Consider the following 26,294-nt stretch of genomic DNA (forward strand, 5'->3'; position numbering starts at 1 on the left):
AGGGACAAGTTCTACAAGTTGGTCTTAAACAATTTGCTTTGTGGTAAGACTACTTTTACAACACTGATTCCTCCCAACCCCAAATTAATAGGAGGTAGTCCATCCCAAACGCTTTTACAGGTTAATTATCTCTTTTTATGAAATGATTTGACTTCTAGGCGATTGCACACTTTTTGTGCTCAGCTTCAGAATAAATGTTTGTATTTTGTATGGAGACCAAGTCAGCAGGGTCATCTCCATTTCCTAACTACAACTACTACTACGTCGTCTTCTTCCTTTTCTTCCTCCTCCTCCTCCCCCTCCTCCTCTTCTTCTTTTCTTCTTCCTCTTACTCTTCCTCCTCTTCTTCTTCCTCCTCCTCCTCCTCTTCTTCTTCTTTTTTAATTTTCCCTAATTTCTCTGCCCGAAATAACTTCAAGAAGAAAGCAGTCAGGGCCAGTTAGGAGTTACTAAACCACATTTTAATTAATAAATAGGAACATTTGTTAACACTTATTAGATGGAAAAAAACAGAAATGTATAACGAACAAATTCTTAAGAAAATGGCGCCTTGAAAAGAAAGTGCCAAGACCTTTGCCCTAAGCTTCATTCGTAGAATCAGAGGCAACAAAAAATTATTCTAAAAAAAAAAAAAAAACCAAAAAACACTTTGGACTATTTGAAAGAATCCCAGATGCATCTGATATATGAAAACATTATTTTGCATATACAGTAGAAACAGATTGTTCTTCAGCACCTGTGTGGATGGTCTGGCGAGCGACGAACAGGTAAACTGCGCTGCATACAGGGGGACTGATTAGCTAAGCTCACATATGGGCCACAGTCACACCCACTCCCCGGCTCAATAGCCCTTGCCCTGCTCTGCATCTCAGGGACCTCGGTCACTGGGGGCCTCACTAGCTGCTTGCAGGTTCCTTGGAATGGTGAGGCGCTGGTGAGGACAGGAGGACAAGCCTGGGGAGGCCTGGGGATGTCTCAGCGTCGGACTCAGCTCTGGCTCGGTTTCTATCTCAGACAGTGGCTTTGTCCTTGGCAGGGCTCCATGTACCACAACCCTCCGCTGTCCTGGCTCTTAGGAGGCAGTGCTAACCCAGTTCTTACTGATGACCAGGGAACCAGCCTCCTCTTGGGGCCGCAGGCACACACGAGGCAGATTGCTACTGCTTGGCTCTTTTTCTTAATCACCCTCTTAAGTGAATTCTCCATTGAAGCACCTAGAATGGCTGGTTTTCTAGACTGAGTCCTGCATCCTAGAATATGAACTGTTTTTTCACTTCCCTGGGAAGGTCTGCATAAGAATCTGTCCTAGCCAACTCTACACAACAGCCACGTTTTCCAGGAGAGGTCGATGAATATCGTAGCTGTATTTGTTTGTCAAGAACTGGAATTCTCTTGGCCAAGTTTGACTAAGACGTCGGCTTTCCATTAATGCCACCACCACCGAGTTTTCTCTAGAGGTCATTTTCATAGCATTTCATCACTCAATGTGATGACCAGGTAAAAGAAATATGAACAAGAAATTAAACTTAAAAGGAAAGTACAAAACTATCCAATGAACAAAATTATTAAACAAAAAACGTCTAGAAACCTAGAATATCAGACATTACCAGAAAATTTCCTCCCTGCTAAATCAACATACTCTCCTGAAATTAAATCTCTTTAACATTTCTGAACATTTGAGAGCATCAAAATGATTAGAAAATCGCACTGGACTCATCAGTGAGTGACGGCTGGTCCTCAGCTGGAAGGGATGCTCAACGGCCGGCTGAAGAAGAGTTCTTTGGTGAGCATGGAGACCATACAGGGGATCTGCTTCTTCTCGTTGAAGCGGGGATCATCACACTGGGACTCGAAGTGCCTGGCTACCATGTCATTCACCCTGGTCAGTATCTGCATGATCTCCAGCTTTTTGCCATGCTCGTTCAGCATGGAGCAGAGGGCTTGCACAAACCAGGAGCCTTTTCCTGGGTTCCTCCATGAGTAATAGCCTTCAGCCAGAGAGGGAGAGGAAAAGAGAGAGAGGGAGAGAGAGAGAGAGGATCCATTAGTCAACCCTGCTAGCTGTACCACCTACTGGGAAGAATGGGCTCTCAGCCCAGTGGGACTTAGGTGTTTGGAGACCATCTCCCTCCCTCCTGCAGCAAAGTCACCAATGCACAGGCTGTATGGAAAGCAAACACCTTGGGTGTGAAGTACAGACGCCATCTTGGGACTTTTTCCTCATATTTCTTTATCAGGGCAGAGTTCAGGCTGCTTGGCTGCGCACACAGCCCACAGTAGGCTCCTCTGTGTACTTTCCATGTTCTGACGCATGCTGAGCTATAAACCGAACTGTGCATGTGAACATGTGTAAACTTTGTTTACATGCTGAGGTCCCAGCTTCCAGCGTGATAGCCTTCATGGAATTGAGTTAACAAGGTCAGGAGGGTAGGCCCCTGGCCCTGTAAGGTTAGAGTCTTTATGAGAAGATATGATGGAGCGCTTCCTCTTGCGTTTTCTCTGCCATATGAGGAAGAAGGAAGGCCACTTACAAAGGAGGAAGAGTCCTCCTCTGAGACCGGTTGGTCGTGAAATAGGTGTCTGCCAACACATCTATGACCCGTTCGGTCTCGTGTCGGCAAGTACACAGGGCATTTGACCTAGAACAGAACGGTGACTGAACTCAGGAGTCAGTGACGGCAGTAACACGGAGGAAAGCCTTCCTTGTTGGCCCTGGAGGAGTCTGCCCTCTTCCTCCAGTCCCTCAAGACTTGCTCTAAGCCTCTCTAACTCCACACTGGGTTTGTTCACAATGACGCCTACCAATCCTCACACTGCCAACCTCCCAAGAGAAGGAGGACCAACGTACTTTCTCTTACAGTGTTTAAAAGTGTGATGTCACCATCTTCACAGAAGCCACCCGTAGAGCCTGCCAGATACACCGACTTATTTATTGTAACTAACACCATGCCTTTGCAAATTCCTACACAGCCTGGGAATTCGCACTCAGCGAGGGTCTGTGCCCAACAAAGAAAAGGCTTGTACCGAACAGATGTGGGTAAACACAGGGCTTGGTAAATAACAAGAAGCCACACTCATTCAGGGCATCATGGGGTACCTGCCCTAACCACAGCATAAATGATCTGGTCTGAGACACGAAACAGAGCATCTGGGTACTGAAATTTGACCCTGGACACATTTTTGAGGCTCACCCAAGTTCAATTAATTTTTCAACTGCTAAAGCAACAATGACTTTCTCCATTACCTACACAATTATTATAAGGATGACGGGGAGATGCTTTATAAATTATTCAAAATGACATAATTTTTATCATAACGTAGTTACTTATATGTACTTATTGCTTGTTGTGAAAGTCTTGCTATTATTATTAATCCTAGTAAGTAACACAAAGGGACAGAAATCCACTTTCCTGGGGAGAGGAAGGAATTCTCTGGTAGGCAGAAGAATGGTCCTCAGAGATGGACACACCTAACTCTGGAACCCGTGACTAGGTTTCCCTACATGATTAAAAGGGCTTTTCAGATGTCATTAAAACAATAGACTCGAAATGGAAAAACAGTCCTGGGTTGCCTAGGCAGACCCAGTCGCAGAGAGAGGAGGAAGGTTGAGGGGAAAGAGTGTGTTCGTGGGGTCGGTAGAGAAGACGGGGGTGAGGGGTGTGGGGGGGAAGGACAGAGAGCTGGGCAGAGAGACCTGAGGTGTTTGGCCTTTGAAGAGAGAGGTCACAAACCAAGGGATAGAGGTGGTTCTAACATGCTGGGAAAAAGAGGAAACAGATCTCCCCCTGAGCTTTCAGCGGAGAGGCGGCCCTGCCGACTCACTTTGGGGCTCTGACCTCTAGAACACCCAGATAATGTGTTTATGTGGCTTGAGTCATTTTGTCTGGGAAAGACTGGGCATCTGCTACCCTACACGCCTGGGCATGAGAGGAAGTGCTCCAGACATCAGAACATCTGTGTGGGTTTGACTGGTTGAACAATGGTTTTTTTTCCTTCTTTTTTTGGGGTGTCTAGTATGTATATGTGAATGTGTATGAGCTTGTGTGCACCTGTGTGCAGGCACCTGTGTCCATGCTGGGTGTTTTCCACTAGAGATCCCCACTTTATTATTTGGGACAGAATCTGTCACTGGATTTGGAGGTTGCCAACTCAGCTAGAATGGCAGGCCAGTGTGCCTCCAGGGTACTCTGTCTGCATACCCAGGGTTGAGGTTCCAGCACACATTGCTATGTCTGGTTTTTATATGGGTGCTGGGGATTCAGTCCTGGGTCCTCATGCTTGAACTGTGAGCAGCTGAGCCCGCACCCCATTTCTGAAAAGCAAGTGTGACATCTGATATGCTTCCGAGTCCAAACTTCCGAGCAGGATACTGATTCAGTTCCAAATTTCCAAACATTTTGGGTTAGGGTTGCTTAAACCATAACGGATTACTGTGGGAGACTAATACAGCCCTCATGCCTTGATGTCCCTGGAGGACCGCGGATTGGTAAGGCAAGCAGACAGTGGACGGGGTACCTGGAACTGTGGAGTAAGCGAAGAGAAAGTCAGCTTCCACCGGGATCTTGTGCTTGGGATTGGCATCTGTTTCGGTTTCATTGATAGACCCGGAGTCGGCCTGAACCCCGTCGTCCAGCTTTGTCCCTCGGCATGCCTACAGCATATCAAAGGAGAGATCACACCAGGGCTGGAACTGAAACCGCGTGTACGGCTCCCTGCTGTGCCCTAGGAGCTCAAGGGCCAGCTGATGAAGAGATAGCCACGCGGCCTGAGTCAAATCACAAAGCGAAGCTCAGCAACCCCTTCCAGAAATGAAGCAAGTGCCTGTGCCAACCCTTTCCGGGCAGAAAGCCCAGCTTCAGTTTGCACACCGCACAGAAACACACCACCCCCGGCCCTATGTCACTGCTCCCCACCCCCAAATAACCTGAATGAAGAAGAGTTTGGGCTTTTCCAGCAGGGTTTTGCACCGATCGCCCCTAAAATGATCCGTCAGATCCTTTATCGGCGTTTTATCGTCTTTCCCGTAAATTAGATTCTCTTCTCCGTGGCTGAGCAGGACACAGGCGAAGCAGGCTGAGTTGCTGTGGTCCTCCTCGGAGGCTGCAGGGAAGCAATGTCAATACAGAAGGCACTAGGGCTGGGGCTCCAGAAACAACTGACTGTTTAGGGCCAGGGAAGAGCACAGTATCCCCTTCTCAAAGGACCGGGCTGGGTCAACTCCCTGAAGAGACTGGGAACTGCTTGGGAGAATTCTAGAATTTCTCTTAGACAGAACCCAGGCACGGAAATAGCTATTAAAGGACCCTGGGGAGCAGAGGAACAGGCGGCACTGTGAGCTGATTCTGGGGTGCCGGAAAGATTAGTTAACCTCCATTTTCTTGTCTGTCTACAAAAAAGAGGTGGTTATGGTGGTTATCAAATGAGTTCCTATTTATTGGGCACAGGGTCTCACTGTGTAGCTCTGTCTGGCATGGAACCTGCTATGTAGACCAGGCTGGTCTTGAATTCAGCCTGCCTCTGCTTCCTGAGTTCTGGGATTAAAAGTCTGTTCTACCACATCCAGCTACAGTTACTATTTAAAAATTGAGATACATAAGAAGCATCATGAAAGTATTTGTAAAAGAAAGGAAAACGTTAGGCCAAGTAAAATAAGCCAGTCATAAAAAGGACAAATGCTGTAGGATTTCTATAGGTGAGATACCAAAATAGAAAGGAGAGTATCAGTGGCTGGCGGGGGTGGGGAGAAAATGGCACATGGTTAATTGGCAGGTTGCTTTGGTTATGGAAGATGAAATGAATCCTAAATGTGACTGCTTAACTCCACTGAACCGCTCTCTTTAAAATGATTAAAGCAGTGACTTTGTATTACACATAATTTGTTACAATAGTAAACAATATATATATATATATATATATATGTATATATGAAGGACTCTAAGTCAGCATGCCACAGACACACACATACATCCATGTCTACCGCTGCACTAGTCACAGTAGCCAGGGGACAGAACTAGCCCAGCAACAGAAAGCACATAAGGAAAACGTGGCCCATAAGCACAATAGAGTTTTGTACAATCATAAAGAAAGCTGAAATCATGACATCTACAGGAAAACTTAACGCAGAAATCACCGCGTTAAGTGAAATTAGCTAGGCTCAAATGCAAAGACCCCGCGTTTTCTCTGGTGTGTGGAACCTAGCTTTGAAAGCATGTAAACACGTATGTGTGAGCTTACATATGTATGTAGGTTATAAAACTAGAAAGGGGATCATGAGGGGAGTGGAGACGTTAATGGGGAAGGGTCAAGGGAATACATGGGCTAAGAAGGCGGGAAGGGGGGGAGGCACTGGAGCAGAGGGGCTTGTCGAATGAGAACAAGGCTGAATGAAACACACAGGTGACATCCATTGCTCTGCATGCTAAACTAGAAAGTTAACAGAAAAAATAGCAGATGGCCATCAATCCAGGAATCAGGAAAGAAGTCACAGAGCACACAGCTCATCTATGGCCACGACACTAACAACCTACTAGCTAATCCCAAATTTGCCATGGGGAAAAAAGATTTAGAATTGCAGGGATATCGCTTCTGTGCTGGCACTTACCCAGGTACTTTAGGTGAGTCATGCATACTTTTTAGGATTTATTTTATATGCAATTGAGGACAGGTGCCTGCAGAGGCTAGACAAGGGCGTCTGGTCCTCTGGAGCTGGAGTAATAGGTGGCTGTGAGCCATCCAACACAGGTGCTCAGACACAAACCCAGGTCCTCTGCAAGAGCAGTATACACTCTTAATCACCGAGCGACTCTCTGGCCCCAAGTAGCCAACTCACAGGAAAATAAGAAAGGCTACATAAAATATTTCTTTTCCAGATATGTAGTTAAGAACCGCTGAGCCCTCTGCTGCCGTAGGTCTGTCTACTGAACAGGTATGATTCCAGGTTCAGAAAATGCACCTGCCCCAAGCGTGAGAGTACCCCAATGGTGTCCTTCCCACGGCTGTGTGGCAGGACATCTATGAACCTGGGCTCAACACTAAGTGGGAAACTCACCTAACACATTATGATCCTTCTAGGACTGACTCTGTAACTCTACATGGTCCATGAGCATGAACTTGGCAGATGTCAATGTTATGTCACAATGTTAAAAGGCCTGGTGTAGAGTAAACACATCTCTCCTAGAGATGGGCACAGTGCTTGAAGTCTGATCTGGCACCTAACTTAGTCTCTTTCTCTCTCACCCTTTCCAAAGTCCACCCACACAATTACAATGTGGCATATCTCTACCCAACATTCCAGAGCCCAGATCCGGTTCCTCCTGGCACAGCGGGTAGGACGGGCAAGGGTAGCTTGCACTCACCTTTTCTAAGCAGATCTTGCATCTTTGCACAAGAGCAGTCATTGTAGACGACTACATCAAAACCCAGGCTTCGGAAGCACTTGAAGAGGGCCTCCGCGTCTTTGTCCGTCCCATTCCGGACATCCATACCTGCGGGGGTGAAGCAAGGAGTGGGGGTGAGCAATGCCGAGGGCAGGTTCCCGTCAGGTCAGGTGCAGCATGCGGCTCCAACACCTGGTGCTGAAGCAGAAAACACCTTCCAACATCACATCTTCACTGCCCTGCTGGCACTAGAAGCAAACTCAAGAGGCGGGACTCAGCCTCCACTCCACAGGCGCTTCCTCAGGGTAAGCGAAACCACATGGGTCTTGGGATGGCCAGTACTGGCTGCCAATGTCATGTGATCTAGCCTCACCCCATTAAACAGTCCATTTTATCACAGCAATAGGAAAAGAAACTAAGACAATCTCCTTGATTCTTAGCTATAGCACACGGCAGTCCTTGAAGATGGAAAATTCTCTGCACCCCTCTCTCCTGGATATGGACAACCGATCGCCGATCGCCGGCAGAGGGCTTAGGACAGCGCTCTCTGATGAATGTCTCTGGTGCCATGTGAGAGGGTGGGAGGATGAGGAGAGGCTGGCCGGTCCCCAACACTCACCTGTTGTTATGTCAAAGTTCTTGTTGTTTATGATGATGCATTTTCCCATCTTCTCAAAATTCATGTTGTACTCGTAAGCGGGCTCTCGGACCCGGGTGGTCTTGACTGGGCATGGAGAGACATTTTTCTCCTTTTTCTTCTTTAACCTTGGGTTAGAGAAAGTCAGTTAGAGGCTATGGAAGCAGTCTGGGCAGTGTGTGGTCAGGGAGGCCTTGCTTTGTGAAGAGAAGACCCACGGTGACAGACAGTGCTGTGTAAGTGTCACGTTTCAACGGAGTAAGGAGAACGCAGCTCCCAGAGTGGCCAGCGTGGAACACGGATGGCTCAGCACCTGCCATGAACTCGTGAGGCCCGTGGGGACCTAGTGGGGCGTTCACTGGGTACCAAATTTACACAAACCTCACAGCAGAATAACTGCCCTGGGTCAGGCAACGGTTTACTAGAAGACAGGGCTACCCTGTTTATTACGTCCCAGACAGCAAACAGCCCACAGTCCCGTTTACAGTGAGTGGCTAAACTGAGCAATGTTCCTGCAACAGGGACAGCAGGAAACACAAGAACAGAAGTCACAAACAGACACAGCAAAGAGCCAATACACAAAGGGCTGCACCGATTTAAGCACCTCCTACTGAGCCTGGAGAGCTTTTGAAACCAGAGGACCGTAAAGACCTCCAGGGATGCCAATGCTATTTATTTACTTTAAAAATGTGGCCGTGAACGTGGTACAGGCATGATGCCAGGTGCCTTCCCTCTACTCCTTTCCAACTTTTTTTTTTTTGACAGTCTCTCCAGGAATGTGGAGCTCGCTGTTTTAGCTAAACTGTCTCGACCCCCAACTAGTACTTGGGGTACAGACACCTGCTGGGATGACACAGCTGAAGGAGTCCAACAATGCTGTCTCATGCCACAGATGCAGAGAATTTAGTAGTCGCTCAGTGCACGAGCTGCTGCTTAAGACGTGGGGATTCCTAGAGAGCTGCCGCTCCCCAGTCCACCCTGGGAGCCTGAGAACCCTGGTCCCAGGATCCGCAAAGGAATCTGCAGCAGCAAACAGCACAACGCATCTCCCGCATCTCCGCAGTGAGAGAGAGGGACAAAGGAGCAAGGGTGAGCGATCTCACCTCTGCATCCTTTTTACACCGGTGCTATAAGATGCTGCCCTTCAGAGCTGGGGTGAGGCTTCTCACTTCACTGATGGCAATTAAGACAGCTCTTCACAGAAGCGTGGTGATCAGTGATTTCTCAGGGGCTGCACACTGACATTCAAAACCACCCACCCACCGCTGCAGAAGGGAGACAGGGTGGGTTTTCCTGAGTGTAAGCTAATCAAGGTTCTGTGCGTTCAAGGACATGCCACGGGGCAGGAGTAGAATTCATGTTCCTACTGCCACCTTCTCAGTGGTCCTACAGATGGTGTTCCCCGTGTGAACTAAAATATAGATGCAGGGTTCCCTACCCCAGGAACTTTCTGGTGTTCAGCAGATGTGCAGGGGGTAGGTAAGGGGTCCGATGCCCGTTTATAGGTATCACTAACAATAACTAACATTTGTCAGTACCCATGGAGTTTGCTAAAACTCCCGGCTGCATCTCCTCCCTGAACCTTCAGTCAACTCATAAGGAGGGCAGATACCACCTTGATTCCAGTTCTAGACAAATGATGGAGGCTGGAGGGGCTAGCTGGCTGGCCTGGGGAAGAGCGAGCACACGGGCATGCCAAGTGCTTCATGGTTTGTTACTCATTGGACAATGGTGACCCTCAGATGGAGGGAAAGCACTGACAGGCTTCGAGATAATGCAACTGACGAGTTACCTGTTCTCAGAGATCATCCATGGTTCTAAGGATGATCTCTAGGCCCCAGGATTCACACAGTGGTGTGCAGGGGACCCTTGGACAGAGTCCACTAATTCCAGCTCCCGGGCCCCACTGCTCGGTCAGAGCTGGCTTGGGAAAATAGAGATGAGGAGGTTTGACTTTCTCAGTGGTAAACACAGCCCATGTCGAAGAGGATAAGGTGCCTGAAAGAGCTTTGAAACCTACCAAGTTCAAAACACACACAGCCTTCCCTTCCTTGTTAGCACCTGCAACCCACAGGCCAAGAGCTTCACGGGGTCAGTGCACAGTCCCAAGGTCATGGTCAAGGTCAAGTTCTGCTCAGGCTGGGTTGTGACTCCCTGTGGAACAGCCTCCTGGTGTGCACTTTCACCAGTAACGCCATCTAGGAGCAAACACTGCCTTTGATATTGAAATCTAGGGCAGGACTCCCATGCCTCTCAACTTCCAGTTGGGGGAAGTTGGTGTGTAATTTGCGGCTTTTCTTAAACCAGGTCCCCTAACTCAGTTACTTCCTCAACAAAGGCAGCCCTGGGACTGGCTTTATACAGCATTTTCTGTGACTGCTTGGAAAAGACCAGAATGGGAAGAAAATGAGAAAAGTTTAAGGCAGCATAGGAATCTTAGCATATTAACCTTATTTTAGGGCACAATTCCTGCACCCTAGAGTAAACAGAAGGCCATCTAGGACTGTAGCAGGACACCCTGCAGGCTGGAGAGCAAGGCTTGTTCAGGACAACCTGAAAAGTCACACTTGAAGAACACAGTTCTATTTCTATCTTCTTTGGCAAGGATTTCTATGTTGAGGGGCTAGTGAGATGGTTCAGCAGATAAAGGGCGACCTGAGTTCAATCCCTGGACTCCACGTGGTGGGAAGGAAAAAGCTGACTCCAGGAATTTGTTCTCTGATCTCCACACGCAGGCCACAGCATGAGCATGCATATGCACACACATGCACAGGATGCAGAGGTGACCCCTCACCTTCATCATACACTGTACATACAAATGTAATGTAAAGACCCCAACAATTTTTAGGATAATAGTCATGTCTCAAACATGCTGTGGCTCTTATATTTTATTTGTCATTAGTTCATCCCTAGTAACGTGCAAAACAAAACCAGCAAGCATCGTTTGTGAGGATAAAGGGTTGGAGAGAATGTTACATGGGAAATCCAAGGCCTGTGCTTCCGTAAAAATAGAACCTGGAACATTACCACATTATTTGAAAAGGTAGCTATTAACTTATTTGCTTAAAAAACAAGGAACAAGACTGGGGAACAGGGACACACACTGTAAAGACAATAATGAATGGTTACAAAAAGTACCTAAAAATTGAATTGCAAATCATATACAGTTCTTATCCCTGGGCAGATACCCTCCCAAACCTGTCCCAAATTGAACTCCTCAACACTTTAAACTCACAATTATTTGTGTGTGTGTGTGTGTGTGTGTGTGTGTGTGTGTGTGTGTGTATGCGTGCACTCTATGTGTTTCTCAAGGACTGAACTCAGGTCATCAGGCTTGGTGACAAACACCTTCACCTATTGGCCCACTTCATCAGTTATGAAATTCTACTTTTTAAAATGAAGCCAAATCTCCTCCTCTTGCTGTTTTGGGTCAGTCCACATTAATGGTTCCTTGTAACTCAAACAACCTTTAAACAACTCAAACAACCTTTAAACACCAGCTCTGCCCTGACCACAGATGTATACCATCGAATTTACCTTCTTAAGAAGGGCCGGCTGTGGGCAAGCAGACTCTGGGATCAGCTTAGAGCACAGAATACAGAAACAGTGAAAAGGAGGAAGGGACTGTTTGAGAAGGCATAGAGAATGAACCAGGAAAAAAGGGAGGGGCAGCCAGGGCTCAGTGCACACAGTGACATCTGCATGGACAAGTGTGAGACAATCTCCTGTCATCGAAGAGCTCAGCAGCTTGGGGCACCCTTTTCTCTGGGTTTCTCTCCTTTTAACGCCCATTATCCCTTAGAAACTGTGGGGGTAGCTGCCATATTGGTACACATTAATCACTCAGCCTATCCCTCGACCTTTTAGTGATGGTCACAGAGTCAGTACAAATGGCAAAATGAGAATTTTCAGGCCATGTTTCAACATGTGGCCTGAGAAGCCCAAAGGATGAGCTGGCCAAGAGAGGGCAGAGCAAAGACAGAGGAAAGATGAGCAAAGTTGAGGAGAGTGGGAAGGTGTTGAGGAATATTTATCTGTGCTGTAAAGATGTGTCTCTGTCTAAAGTGCCCTACAATTGGCTCAATAAAAAGCTGAATGACCAATAGCGAGGCCCAAGGATATAAGTGAAAATTCTTTTCATATGGCATGGAAAAAGGTTTGGTTATACAGTCCAAATGGACTTAAAAAGTTAACATATGCCTTTTATCTGCTCAAACATAGAAAAAAATTATCTTTCAAAAAATCATCTTTAGCTGACTTGTGCACCCCACACATTTCATACTTGTGTTAATGCAGATACATATGTTACCTTTAAAAGTTTGTGTGTTTTCAAATAAAGACAAATAGCCCAGGTGATCCAGCCTCTCAGAATGCCTCTGTCGCAGTTTCCTTAAAATTCTGCATCTAGAACAACATCAAAGTTGCTAGCTGAGATGGTCCAGCCTCACCCACTACTTCAGATGAGCCCTGCACTGTCCCATCACACAGAGTTTGGATAATAAAAAATAGTTAAGATTTCCCAGGACATGATTGTTATCCCAACTTTCTCAGGGTCCCCTAAAGATGTTATTAATACAAAGTTACTGTTATTTTTGTTTTAACATATTGTATGTATGTTTCTACTCTTGTTTAAGGTATTGTGCCTATGCAGCTCATTTTAAAACATAGCGTAAAGTTCTAGTCATTAAAGACTATTATTAACACGACCTTAAGTGTCTTTTGGCCATTTGAACTTCTTCTGTTGAGAATTCTCTGTTCAGTTCAGTGCCCCATTTTTTAATTGGGTTAATTAGCATTTTAAAGTCTAGTTTCTTGAGTTCTCTATATATTTTGGAGATCAGACCTTTGTCTGTTGTGGGGTTGGTGAAAATCTTCTCCCAGTCAGTAGGTTGCCTTTGTGTCTTAGTGACCATGTCTTTGGCTTTACAGAAGCTTCCTTAGCAATCAGGGAAATGCAAATCAAAACAACTTTGAGATATCATCTTACACCTGTCAGAATGGCTAAAGTCAAAAACACCAACGATAACCTTTGCTGGAAAGGCTGTGGAGGAACGGGTACCCTCATCCATTGCTGGTGGGAATGCAATCTTGTGCAACCACTGTGGAAGTCAGTGTTTCGGTTTCTCAGGAAATTCGGGATCAACTTACCCCTGGACCCAGCAATACCACTCTTGGGAATATACCCAAGAGATGCGTTATCAAATGACAAAAGCATTTGTTCAACTATGTTCATAGCAGTATTATTTGTAATAGCCAGAACCTGGAAACAACCTAGATGCCCTTCAATGGAAGAATGGATGAAGAAAGTATGGAATATATACACGCTAGAGTACTACACTGCGGTAAAAAACAATGACTTCTCGAATTTTGCATGCAAATGGATGGAAATAGAAAACACTATCCTGAGTGAGGTGTCCCAGACCCAAAAAGATGAATATGGGATGTACTCACTCATAATTGGTTTCTAGCCATAAATAAGGACCACGGAGTCTACAAGAGGTGAACCTAAAGAAGCTAAGTAAGAAGGTGAACCCAAGGAAAAACATATAGTTGTCCTCTTGGCTAAGGGAAGTAGACCAAATTTCCGGGGAGAAAATGGGATCTTGGGGATGGGGTGGGATGGGGGTAAAGGGAGATGGGGAGAGAAAAGGTAGAAGGGAAGGAGGGGGGACCTGGGAAACAGGAGAATTGGGATAAAGGAAAGGTGGATAGGGGAGCACGGAACCACAATTCTTAGTTAAGGGAGCCAGTTTAGGGTGGGCAAGAGACTTGACCCTAGAGGGGCTCCCTAGTGCCCAAGATGAGGTTCCCAGTTAGTTCCTTGGGCAGCTGAGGATTGGGAACCTGAAATGACCCTATCCTAGAGCAATACTGACGAATATCTTGCATATCATCATAGAATCTTCATCTGGTGATGGATAGAGATAGAGACAGAGACCCACACAGGAGCACTGGACTGAGCTCCCAAGGTCCCAAGGAGGAGCAGAAGGAGGGAGAACATGAGCAAAGAATTCGGGACCACGAGGCGTGCATCCACCCACTGAGACAGTGGAGCTGATCTACGGGGAGCTCACCAAGGCCAGCTGGACTGTGACCGAAAAAGCATGGGATAAAACCGGACTCTCTGAACATGGCGAACAATGAGGGCTGATGAGACACCAAGGACAATGGCAGGGGGTTTTGATCCTACTTAATGTGCTGGCTTTGTGGGAGCCTAGACAGTTTGGATGTTCACCTTCCTAGATATGGACGGAGGGGGGAGGACCTAGGACTTACCACAGGGCAGGGAACCGGGACTGCTCTGTGGACTGGAGAGGGAGGGGGGGGAGAGGAGTGGGGGGAGGGGGAGAAGGGTGGGAGGAGGGGGAGAAGGGTGGGAGGAGGGGAAGGGAAATGGGAGGCTGGGAGGAGGTGGAAACTTGTTTTTTTGTTTATGTTTTTTTTTCTTCTTTTCGCAATAAAAAAAAATTAAAAAAAAGACTATTATTAAAAACTGTTTAGAATAATTAAGAAATGGAGGTTAGTAGTCATCTATAACAAACTTAGTCAAGGTCAAAGTGAGATATATTTTAGATAGATGATGTTCTTCAAATACTTCAGAGACCTACAGAATATGGCGTTTAATATGGTTTAATAACATAAGGCTTTTCATGACAGTGAGACAATCTGCTCCTGGCAGCACCAATGTACTTCAAAAAAGGATGGTGGGCACTGATGGCTAACTCTGTAGGGTTAAGCCCAGCCTTAGGGGGCGTGTCCGCCTCGGGCTAACTCTGTAGGGTTAAGCCCAGCCTTAGGGGGTGTGTCCGCCTCGGGCTAACTCTGTAGGGTTAAGCCCAGCCTTAGGGGGCGTGTCCGCCTCGGGCTAACTCTGTAGGGTTAAGCCCAGCCTTAGGGGGCGTGTCCACCTCGGGCTAATGTTTACCTATAAATCTCCCGGGCCCAGCCGCCCCTTCTGCTCCTGTTCTCCACGGGAACCGTGGTACTATAAGTCTCCTTCCCCATTAAAGCTGTATATATTTTTTTACAATCTGTCTGCATTCATTTATGCTGCTACAAAACTCCAAATGGAGTTTGCCTTCAATGTGGCAAAGTTAGCTGCTGGGGCAAGAAATTGCCCTTGCCTCAACTCCAGACAATGTGCTATACAAATTGGTCAAGCAGGACCCAAAAGGCAATTGCTGAACTTCAGCAAGACAAGGTAGGACAGTCCTTCAATTCCTGCCTCACAGAAAAGTCTGTTGTATATTCTAGGCTGAAGATGGAAGCCCCAACATTGCAGAGGAGCCTTGGGTGACTGTCCAGGCAGCCAGATGTTTCTGTCATTTCTACTGTTTTGGACGTTGCTTGCTCTGCACTTCCTATTTACTCAGCTAGTACGATATTCTTCTCAGATCTTTGATAGGATTGAAGATTAGACAGTTATAGCTGTATTTTCCTTGTTACTAAATTCAGAAAAGCAACTTACATAAGAGATACAAAGTTTATAAGGCTGAGAAACATAAACGCTTAAGTTGTTTATCTAAGAAAATGTTTTAAGATTTAAAATAGGGCTGGAGAAACGGCTCAGTGGTTAAGAGCATTGCCTGCTCTTCCAAAGGTCATGAGTTCAATTCCCAGCAACCACATGGTGGCTCACAATCATCTGTAACGAGGTCTGCTGCCCTTTTCTGGTCTGCAGACACACACAGACAGAATATTGTATACATAATAAATAAATAAATAAATAAATATTAAAAAAAAAAGGCCGGGCGGTGGTGGCGCACGCCTTTAATCTCAGCACTTGGGAGGCAGAGGCAGGCGGATCTCTGTGAGTTCGAGACCAGCCTGGTCTACAAGAGCTAGTTCCAGGACAGGCTCCAAAACCACAGAGAAACCCTGTCTCGAAAAACCAAAAAAAAAAAATAAATAAATAAAATAAAAAAAATATTTAAAACACATTTTTAAAAAGTGGTTTAGGTAGAAAACTTTGAACTCACTAAGGTAGAATAGATAATACAGTACTTTCTTCAAATTTGCTAAATATAAATGGATTTAGGAAATAAAAATATATTTAGCAAATAATGACCAGGAGGCTGTAGAGATGATCAGTAATTAAGGGTACTTGCTCTTCTCGAGGACCCAACTTTGGTCCCCAATACCTAAGTCAGGTAGCTCACAATCATCTGTAACTTCCTTTCCAGGGATCTGATGCCCTCTTCTGGACTACACAGGCACCGGTACACATGCACAATTACACAGACACATACATACACATAAATAAAAACAAAAAGATAACTTAAAAGGATGAATCAGGTCTCAACAGGCAGCACGAAACTCCATTCCAGGTTTCCCAAAGGGCCCTGTGTTTTCATTTCTGGCTGCAGATTCTGTTTAGTGCTCTCATTCATGCTCAGGTCTGCAGTGAGCTCACAATACTCTCAGAGCACAGCAAGAACCACGAAAGCCATAGTGGGCTCAGGCCCACCTGCTTCTGCACACAGAATTACTGACATCCGGCCACTGGCTCAGGCAGGACCCCGAAGGCTCAGGGCACAGCGTATCCCAATCAGACGCCTTGCTCCTTACTGGCCTCTAGAGTGCTCTCCTGCACTCTTCTTCCAAGTGAGTTTTAAACAACTAAGAACAAACAAAAGAAAAATCCATTTTTTCCCTGCTTAGAGCTATCCCATGGGTTCCTGCTGCTGAGAAAGATGCCAATATTCTGGCCACCATCACGTGAATGGTCGAGCCACATCCTACCTCACTCTTTCTTTCTCCCAATCATACCACTCTAGAAAACCACGAACTTGTCCAGCCTGTGCCTACCACAGGCCCTTCCTTGCCATTGGTCTTTCCTCTGCCGGGCACATCACGGTGCCATAGCTCCTTCATGTCAGTAGGGCTGCCAACCCCTCTTCTACCCACCATTCTGGGTCTCGGGCCTTCGGAAGTGGGCTGGACAGAAACCTCAGTCAACAAATGATGCCAACGTAGACAGCTAAATTCACTTAAAACATGAGAGTGTTTGAGAAGCAATTCTAGATGCAAAAGAACAGAGTTAAGCACGGCTTCTTGGTAGCAGCATTTTCTCAGGTGGACTCTGTTTGCTAGAGGTAAGCATGTCTCATTTAAGAGAGGCTTCCTGATTTGGCATTAGCTGTAAAAACCTTGCAGCTCTTTTAAGAGGCCCCACCACCAAACACTTAAATGGTGTTGATGAATAGCCAATAGCATGCTTCTTGGTAGCAGGGACTTTGAAACACCATGGAGTTGTAGCAATAAACATGACTCCAATCAGAACCTCTGCCATGAGGCTAGACTCTTAGAAAGCTAAGGAATGGGATGGATCCAGTTGTCAAAGCCATAGCTTTATTCCTAGCCATATCAGTTAGCAAATTAAAGACTCATGTGGTCAGAAAAGGTGAGATACAGTAAAGATAGATTCAAAGAATGGAATGAAGAAAGCCTCTAAATGGTTTACAGTGTGTTTAAAAATATATGTAGGTTTGGGAGAGAAAAGAAAAAGGATAAAGTCCTTAAAAGAGAGAGAGAGAGAGAGAGAGAGAGAGAGAGAGAGAGAGAGAGAGAGAAGTTGGGTGTGGTGGCACACACCTTTAATCCCAACACTTGGTAGGCAGAGGCAGGCAGATTTCTGTGAGTTCAAGGACAGCCTGGTCTACAGAGTGAGTTCCAGGACAGCCAAAGATACACAGAGAAAACCTGTCTCAAAAAGCTAAAAATTAAAATCAAAAATAAAAGAAAGTTTAAAATAAAGCCACATAAAGATGGAAAATATACAGAGTCTGGATACTGTATGTTATTGTGTAGTTTTTGAATTGTTTGATGGCTGAGGAAAGAACAAAAGCTGCTAAAAGACATTTGATTACAAATACTGCTGGATTAATTCAACATATATATTTAAAAAATGGCTTGACTTCAAAATTTAAGTCAAAAAATATGTTACTTTAGAGAAGAGGTTTTGCTTTTGTTTCTACAGAAAATGAGAGGCTGTGGATTCATTCTGGGTTAAAAAAAATGAGGTTTGATCTAGGAAGACCACCTGAGAAATCTCCAATAGGAGTGGATGGCCCAGATGTCTGAGTTCTACATCCACAACAGATGCAAGGCTGCTGGCTGAGATGATCAAGCCTCACAGAATACTCCAGTCAGGACTTCATCATAATATTAAATTTTCTTTAAGTCCCCATAAGATTATCAGTGCCCCCAATCAGCAGGAACTAGCCTGGAAAACTACACCCACATTCCCCCCAAAAATGGATTATGGATGTTTGTTTTTGTTTAGAATGTTGGTTGCAAGTTGTTATGGATAATGTCCAGGAAAAAAAAGCTAAACAAAGGAGATCTGATTCAGAGTTCTTGTTTTGGAAAAAGGGGGGGGGTGCTGTGGGACAACAGTTTTGTACTTTGTAAAGATTTGTCACTTGTATTTTAATAAAATGCTGATTGGCCAGTAGTCAGGTAGGAAGTGTAGGTGGGGAAACCAGAACAGGAGAATTCTGGGAAGAGGAAAGGCTCAGTTTGCAGTTGTCACCCAGACACAGAGGAAGCAAGATGAGAACACCTCACTGACAAAGGTACCAAGTCACATGGCTAACACAGACAAGAATAATGGGCCAATTTAAGATCTAAGAACTAATTAATAAGAAGCCTGAGCTAATAGGCCAACCAGTTTATAATGAATGTAGGCCTCTGTGTGTTTCTTTGGGACTGAACAGCTGCAGGACAGGGAAGGACAGAAACCTCTGTCAACACCATAGCTCCTTCATGTCATTAGGGTTACCAACCCCTCTTCTACCCACCGTTCTGGGTCTCATCTGTTTTAGTGTGTGCTTCACACATCACCTGACCTCAATTACAGAGTCACCGTCTGCCCTGCTAGAGGGAAAATGCATTTCTCTCTCTCTCCTCCCCCACCTAACCTCCCTCTCTGGACTCTTATCTCCATGTGTTGTTCCCTTGGCTGGTCCTGAACTCCTGCGCTCTTTATAGCACTTGGCTGAGGGTAGACCTATGAAGTCAGGACTCGGGCTAACTGCCTAGCACCTCCAGTTTGGCTGGGTGAGCACCCTGGTCACCTGTGGGCCAGCTAGGCACTTGAGGTGAGCTGAGGGAGGTATGTTGTCTAAAAAGCAAGAGAAACTTTTGGTATGTTGTTTAAGACAGAAAAGAGATTCTGGTAAAAAAAAATATGTATATACAGAAATGGGCCTTATCTAGTTCCCTGTGTATGTTTTCAAAGTCAAACTTAAAGCAAGGAGGGAACAGCTGATAGTCCATCACCACAGGGCTCTCATGACAGATCTTTGAGGGGCCGCAAGATGCCCCACTAATTTGGCCAAGGTAAGAGAGGTTTTTCAGGGCTGGTTGAACTACCATCTGTGTTTCTTGAGTGCTAAAGGAGGCTTACAGGCGTTATATTCCCTTTGACCCAACCTCTGAGGGTCAGCGGTAGCTATGGCCTTCATAGGACAGTCAGCATCAGATATTAAGAAAAGTTACAGCAGTTAAAAGGGTTGCAGGATTATATCTTGCAGGATTTGGTTAAGGAGCCAGAGAAAGTGTTTCATAAGCGAGAGACTGAGGAAGAAAAATTTTATATATATAAGAGAGAGAGAGAGAGAGAGAGAGAGAGAGAGAGAGAGAGAGGTGGGAGGCAGAAAAAAGAGAGAACCAAAGGGATCATAGACAAGAAAGAAATTTGATAGAATTTTGGCCGCAGTGGTAGGAGAGAAAGGGAAGACAGGACCTAGACAGATAGAACCTGGGTAACAGAAGACCAAAGATGAGTGAAGACAGGCAGAGGCACCCCTTAGACAAAGGCCAATGTGCTTATTGCAAAGAAAAAGGATATTGGGCAAGAGAATGCCCAAAGAAGAAAGGAAGGGCCTATTAGGTACTGGCCCTAGAAGATGATTAGAGGGGACTGGGCTCGGATGCCCTCCCCTGTGCCTAGGGTAACCCTGACTGTGGAGGGAACCCCTATGGATTTTCTAGTGGACATAGGGGTTGAGCCCTCTGTGCTGAAACAACCATTGGGGAAGCTATAGAATACAAAGACTATAGTAACTGGAGCAACTGGACAGAAACAGTATCTGTGGACCACCTTACGAATTGTAGATTTGGGGAGAGGACAAGTGACTCATTCCTTCGTGGTTATCCCTGAGTGTCCCTTTATTAGAAAGAGACTTATTAACAAAGTTGAAGGCCAAGATCAGGTTTACTCAAACCAGGCTGTAGGGTGATTAAAGCCTTTTGTTGACTGAACCAGTGACCTTCGCCCCCCTGCTGTCCTGCTGTCCTGAATCCCGCTACCCTACTGCCTGAGACTGATGACACCTCACCTACCCATCACTGCGCTGACATTTTGGCAGAAGAAGCTGGTACCTGAAATGTTCTGAAGGATCAGCTTTGGCCCAAGAGTCCGAGCTGGTATACGGACGGCAGCAGTTTCGTGGCTGAAGACCTTTATTTGCCCGCCTAAAGGCCCTTGGAATGGTGAGACGCCAGATCTGGAAACAACTAAAAGAAGCATATACGCTGAAGACTCACACGTGCTGCATCAGTACCAAGTAGAGGACGACGTTTTTGTCTGGCGGCATCGAGTTGGGAATCTTGAGCCTCGTTGGAAAGGGTCATATTGATACTCTTGACGAACTGCAGTATCCGGGGCTTTTAACAACACCACCAGTCGGGATGTTTGTGTTTGGGGGACAAATTATAGGCTGACTCTTACTGAGGTTACAGGTATAGGGTCAAGTGTGGGAAGTCCACCGGCTGTCTACAAACGTTTGTGTAATGAGACTCTTAAGAGCCCTAAGACTCCTGACACCAGGTACTTGGTTCCTGGTTTAGATAAACAGTGGGCTTGTAACACAGGCCTGACACCTTGCGTGTCGACATCGGTCTTTAATGATACCAAAGACTACTGTGTGCTTGTACAACTGGTACCTAGGGTCTTTTATCATCCAGCTAACATGCTTAAAGATGAGTTTGACAAGCACCAAACTCGCTTTCGACAAGAACCTATTTCTCCGACACTAGCAGTAATCCTGGGCCTTGGGGTAGCTGCCGGTGTTGGGACAGGTACCGCTGCCCTAATACGGGCCCCTCAGTACTTTAATGAATTAAGAATAGCCATGGATGAAGATTTGAGGGCTCTAGAACAATCTATTTCCAAACTTGAAGAGTCATTGACTTCCCTCTCAGAAGCGGTCTTACAGAATAGAAGGGCATTAGATATGTGTAGTAATTTGAGCGGCGGGGCTGCGTCCCCAGCACCCCGGCCGCCTGCTAGCTTATGCCCGAAATAACAACACACAAACTGTATTCATTTAAACACTGCTTGGCCCTTTAGCTCTAGCCCTTACTGGCTAATTCTGATATCCGGATCAACCCATCTCTAATAATCTATGAGCACTGGTCTTACTGGGAAGATTCTAGCCTATGTCCATCCTGGGTCGGAGCTTCATCGCGTGTGCCTCAGAGAGAAGAGCTCTCGCATCCGCCCTGGAGATGGGAGCATGGTGTCTCTCTGAGGCGTCTGCTTCCGAGAGGAGAGCTGTCGAGTCTCTGAGCTCACTTCCTCTTCCTCCCAGCATTCTGTTCTGTTTACTCCACCCACCTGTGTTCTAACCTATGAGGGCCAGCCAAGCAGTTTCTTTATTTTTTTAACCAATGACCGTCTTCCATCAGATATGTTATTCTTAAAAGACAGAGGATTATACACTACTCTCAGAGAGAAATGTTGTTTCTATGTGGACCATTCAGGAGTAATTAAAGACTCCATGAGTAAACTTAGAGAAAGGTTAGACAAAAGACAAAGAGACAGAGAAGCACATCAGGGAGGGTTTGAGAGCTGGTTTAATAGATCTCCTTGGATGATTACTCTGATATCTTCCTTAATGGGACCATTCCTAATTTTGCTTCTGCTACTGATTATAGGTCCATGTATATTAAATAAACTAATTACCTTCATTAAAGAAAAATAAGTGCTGTTCAGATTTTGATGTTATGCCACCAATATAGCGCTTTACAAGGTCAAGAAGATACTGAAATTTAGTTCTATGATTAGAACTAGGTACTAGAAGAAGTGGGGAGATGAAAAACCTGGATAAATCCAGACCCCTCTAGCAGGAAAAATCTAGCCAAAAATCTAGGTTCAATGACTCTGTTTCAGGAACTAGCTGAAGATAAAGTTAGATTATAATCTTGAGAAACAGGGAGTTACCCCCTTGTGATTATCACTGGTATTTTAGGAATTTTCAATGACGCCCTCCTTTGGATTACTGGGTTGTGGTTTCTTCCCTTAAAAACCCCTTCTCCCAGTTACTGAAGGCCAACTCCTCCCGAGTGGGTTATGAGTCTCGGCCCCAGTGCACTGGTTCCTGTCCTGTCAATAAACCTCGGGTGATTGCAGCAAGGACAGTCTCCTGTGAGTTACTGGGGGTGGGGGGGGAGGTCGTGTTAACCCAATACTTGAGTAAGAGTTTCCCCAAACCTGGGGTCTTTTAAGGGTTTCTCTGTGTAGCTCTGCCTGTCCTAGAACTCACTCTGTAGACAAGGCTGTCCTGGAACTCACAGAGATCCACCTGCCTCTGCTTCACAAGTGCTGGGATCAAAAGTGAGAGTCGCTACTGCCCAGCTGGTTTTCTTTTTTCTAGACCCAGATTTACACAGGTGCTGGGGACTCAAACTCAGGTCCCCAGGCTTGAGCAGCAGGCACTTTACCCAACGCTGAGGCGGTAGGTCGCTGGCTGAGAATTTTCTAAGTCAGCTTTTATCACTTCCCATTCCAGGCCTATCACACCCATGCCCACCCACCCCCACATCCTTTCCACCTTTTCCTTCACCTTTTTTAATTCTCTGCTGCTAAAGTCTAACCTTTATCTTGGCTCTTTTTACGTGCAGAAGACACCTCCCCCCTTCCCAGGAAACACAGGATTCTTGTTTGGAGGCTGTCATATTTAAGTACAAAATCCAGGATAAAACAGACTAGAGAATCAAAAGTCCTAAATCCTCTTAAAAGCTTGAGTGTTCCACAATTGGCTGCAGATTAAAAAAAAAATCAAAACAAATCTGGGCACTAAATCACTGTACTTTGGCCAGACAATCGAGATCACAGCAGACAAGATCCTGGTACAACGACTACAGTGTGCCAAAGGACATGCTGAGATGCCCTGGGATGGACAAATCACACGGGACACACGCACACACACGCATGCACGTGCATGCGCACACACACGTGCACACACGCACATGCACACACACACGCACATGCACACACACACACTCACAGCTGCCTAACCAGCCTTCCATCTTGGTGCTAACACAGACCCCAGATAGCCCCAGTGGTCTTCCAGGAGCAGATAACACTGGCACTGATTACCGGGAAGCCACCGGATTATCCAGGCTTCTCAAGCAGAAAGCCATTTCTCACTGTGTCAGATTCCAGTGTGAGGCCAACTCAGTCATTTCCATGAGTTAAAAAAAAGAAAAGAAAAGACAACACAACCCCTGCAGGTTACTTCTATAAAAGGGCTGCATGGAGGAGCTTTAGCAACTATTACCAGATGACATTATGGGATCCAAACAGTATTCTGCTTGCTCGACTAGGGATCGAGAAACCTCAGAGCACAGCGGACTTTTACAATCCACTCTGGGTGCCAGTATAATTTTCCCCATCACTGGAGTAGATAAATACAGGTTTTATCCTCTTACACATCCCCTGAGCTGCTCAAAATGTGAATTATGCCTTTCTACATTTGGAAGGAAATATAAGCACACAAACCCCTGCCTATCTATTTTCTAAAGTGCTTCCCTGAATCGGGCAGTCGCCCAGTCCTGCAGACGTCCCTCGGCACACGGTAAACACAGCACCAGGCACAGAGAGCTCCCTGCTGCTGTTGTATTTGGAACTGGGGCTCTGGCTTTTGTTACCGCTTTGTCTAAATATTTTGGGGATGATTCATTCATGGTTTGAAAATTCCAACAGAGGGCATCCCCACAGTCTTTTCCACACCACAGTAGAGGCAGGCCAGAGTGCCGAAAGGGGGGAGCAGAGAGGTACCTGGTATCCCCGTCAGGAAGCTGTCCCCTCTGCAGCAGCACCAGGGTTCCCTGTGAGACTACCGGGAGTGAGCTGCCGCCTTCTCGGTAGTAGTAAAAACTCAACATGCTTGGAGTTCAGCTGGCGACAGGAGCCTGGCACAGGCTAAAGCCCTGAGGGCCCGGGACTGAATCAGCAGCTGGAGTTTTCCATAGGACATTCAAGCTGGGGCTGGGAAGGTCACACTGGCCTCTGGCTTCTCTGCTGACAGGCAAAAATGGCCAGCCTCCACACTGAGGCCCCCACCCCATCCCGGGGACAACTCCCTATGGACAGAGTGACAAGTACTGAATCCAAAGAGTGGGATACATGTTGGGGGGACCCAGACTTTCACGAACATGCAGCCAGCAGACCATCTTCCAGAATGAAAACTGAGTACGATGCGGATGCGAATGGCTGAACAAAGGGCCGAGTGTCAACAGACTAAAGCATGCCCGCGCAAGCGTGTTCACACACGCACGACAGCATGCCCACCCCGGCACCAGTCTACAACAGGCTGGGAACAACACAGTCTGCAAAACTAGATAGGGTTGTAAATGTGCAAGAGTAGGAGGTGAGCTCCAGGGGAACCCAACAGTCCAGGCTCACAAGGTTGGATTTTCCTTCTAAAGGAAGTCAGGGGAGGTTAGAATTAACAGACACTTCCAGGGCTTTACAAAGTCCCTTCAATTTCAGAGGAGGCAGGTGGCCATGGCCTCGCATGAGGGAGTGGTCCAGAAGCCATCAGCATCCCAGTGTCAGCCTTTCAAACGCAACTGGGAAAAGGCAGACGTATAAGGACCCAAAGGCACAGCTTCCCCAGGGCTTGGCCCAGGGCTGCAAACACGGCCTGGGGACCAGTTGAGGGTGGTGGTCACATTGTCCCTGTGGCTCCCTGCCCTCCTGAGCTGTGAACAAGACAATCAGCTCTTTACAACTTTCTCTCACTTTGCAAAATACAGATGCAAGGTAGCAAGGTGAGCTTCCAAGAGTACGAAGGGAAGAACACCTCCCTTTTCTCCAAACGTGAGTCTCCGCCTGTCTCTCTCTGACTAAAGGATGGGAAGACAGACCACCGACAGTAAATTATCAAAAGATTTAAGGGGAACAAATCATTCAGGGAAGAAATAAATACACAGGGTTCTCTTCAAATAGCACAGGTAAGTGGAGCAGAAGACAGCAGAGGTGGGCAGAGGACTGCAGGAGCCCGGGTTCAGGAGGACTCGCCATCTTCAGCCCTCCCCCCCCACCTCGTGTGTGTGTGTGTGTGTGTGTGTGTGTGTGTGTGTGTGTGTAGGCCAGAGACCAACTTACAAGTTCTCTCCTTCCACCACGTGGGGCTCATGGCATCTGACGCCAGTCCTCTGGGTCGACAGGAAATGCCTTCCTGTGCTGCGCTGTGACTCCAGCCTCCAATCCTGACCTCCTAATCTACACTTTTCACTTCCCGCTGGGCAACGCACACACTCCCTACCAGGACCCTGCTAGGCAGATGCTGGCGAGTGTGGGGTTCAGCCATGCGGTACTACATTCATTTATTTCAGAGGGGACGGGTTGTCCTTTCTCTGATTAGTGGTGTGTAAGTTTCCATCCCCATGTGGATGTGTCCTGTTCCTGCCCAGACACACGTGTCCATGTTATTAACAGGTGGAAGGACCTTCCAGAGGTGACAACGCAGTTCTCTAGGGTCTGACTGTGGGAGCGGCACAAGGCCCTTACACAGGAGGGTGATGCCGGCATCCTGTGCTTGGCCTTCCTATCCCTTGACCATGGACCTAAAGAAACCTGCTCTGTACGAATTACCCCATCCCAGGCATTCTGTGATAGTCAAAGGGAACAGACGAAGGCAATATGAAACCTGATTATTTATACTTCCTTTTCCTATTTCCTTATATTGTCTCCCACAGATGAGCGCGAAGCTAAAGTCCCTGGGTGAGCGCCGCATGCGTAGGAGCTATAGCCCCATACTCTGGACTCTAGGACCCAGCACTTTGTGGCTCAGGGCTCCTGAAAGGTGCCCTTGGATCCCTTTTCTAGTGGGTCATTGCCTGCCCCACTGCAGCAGCTGTCCACACACTGTCCCTTAGCTGGGGACACAGAGAAAGAGCAATGAGCATGAAAAAACCATTTGCTGTGCTGTGGGGGGACCGGTGTGGTCGGCAGCTGTGGGTGGCACGTGACGTCTGGCTGGAGG

At 46.6% G+C, this 26,294-nt stretch overlaps 1 protein-coding gene across 4 annotated transcripts in view; it reads right to left on the reverse strand.

Annotated features, from left to right (window-relative positions):
* Positions 1-439: 439 nt before the first annotated feature.
* Casp7 (caspase 7) overlaps positions 440-26,294 on the reverse strand; it is a 36,446-nt gene continuing 10,591 nt past the window's right edge. For 2 of the 4 annotated variants that reach the window (XM_041661328.1, XM_041661325.1), the window contains exons 3-8: positions 20,401-20,535; positions 7,996-8,141; positions 7,356-7,484; positions 4,925-5,100; positions 4,516-4,651; positions 440-1,988 (exon numbers count right to left, since the gene is read on the reverse strand). In XM_041661328.1, the coding sequence (XP_041517262.1) occupies positions 1,738-1,988; positions 4,516-4,651; positions 4,925-5,100; positions 7,356-7,484; positions 7,996-8,141; positions 20,401-20,535 (973 nt within the window). In that variant the 3' untranslated portion in view covers positions 440-1,737. The remainder of the gene's footprint in view (positions 1,989-4,515; positions 4,652-4,924; positions 5,101-7,355; positions 7,485-7,995; positions 8,142-20,400; positions 20,536-26,294) is intronic. The other 2 variants (XM_041661326.1, XM_041661327.1) reach the window with 1 other exon arrangement.

Source organism: Microtus oregoni, unplaced genomic scaffold, assembly GCF_018167655.1.
Source record: "Microtus oregoni isolate MIOR12 unplaced genomic scaffold, Mior012 000012F_ref0000307, whole genome shotgun sequence".
Taxonomy (NCBI): domain Eukaryota; kingdom Metazoa; phylum Chordata; class Mammalia; order Rodentia; family Cricetidae; genus Microtus; species Microtus oregoni.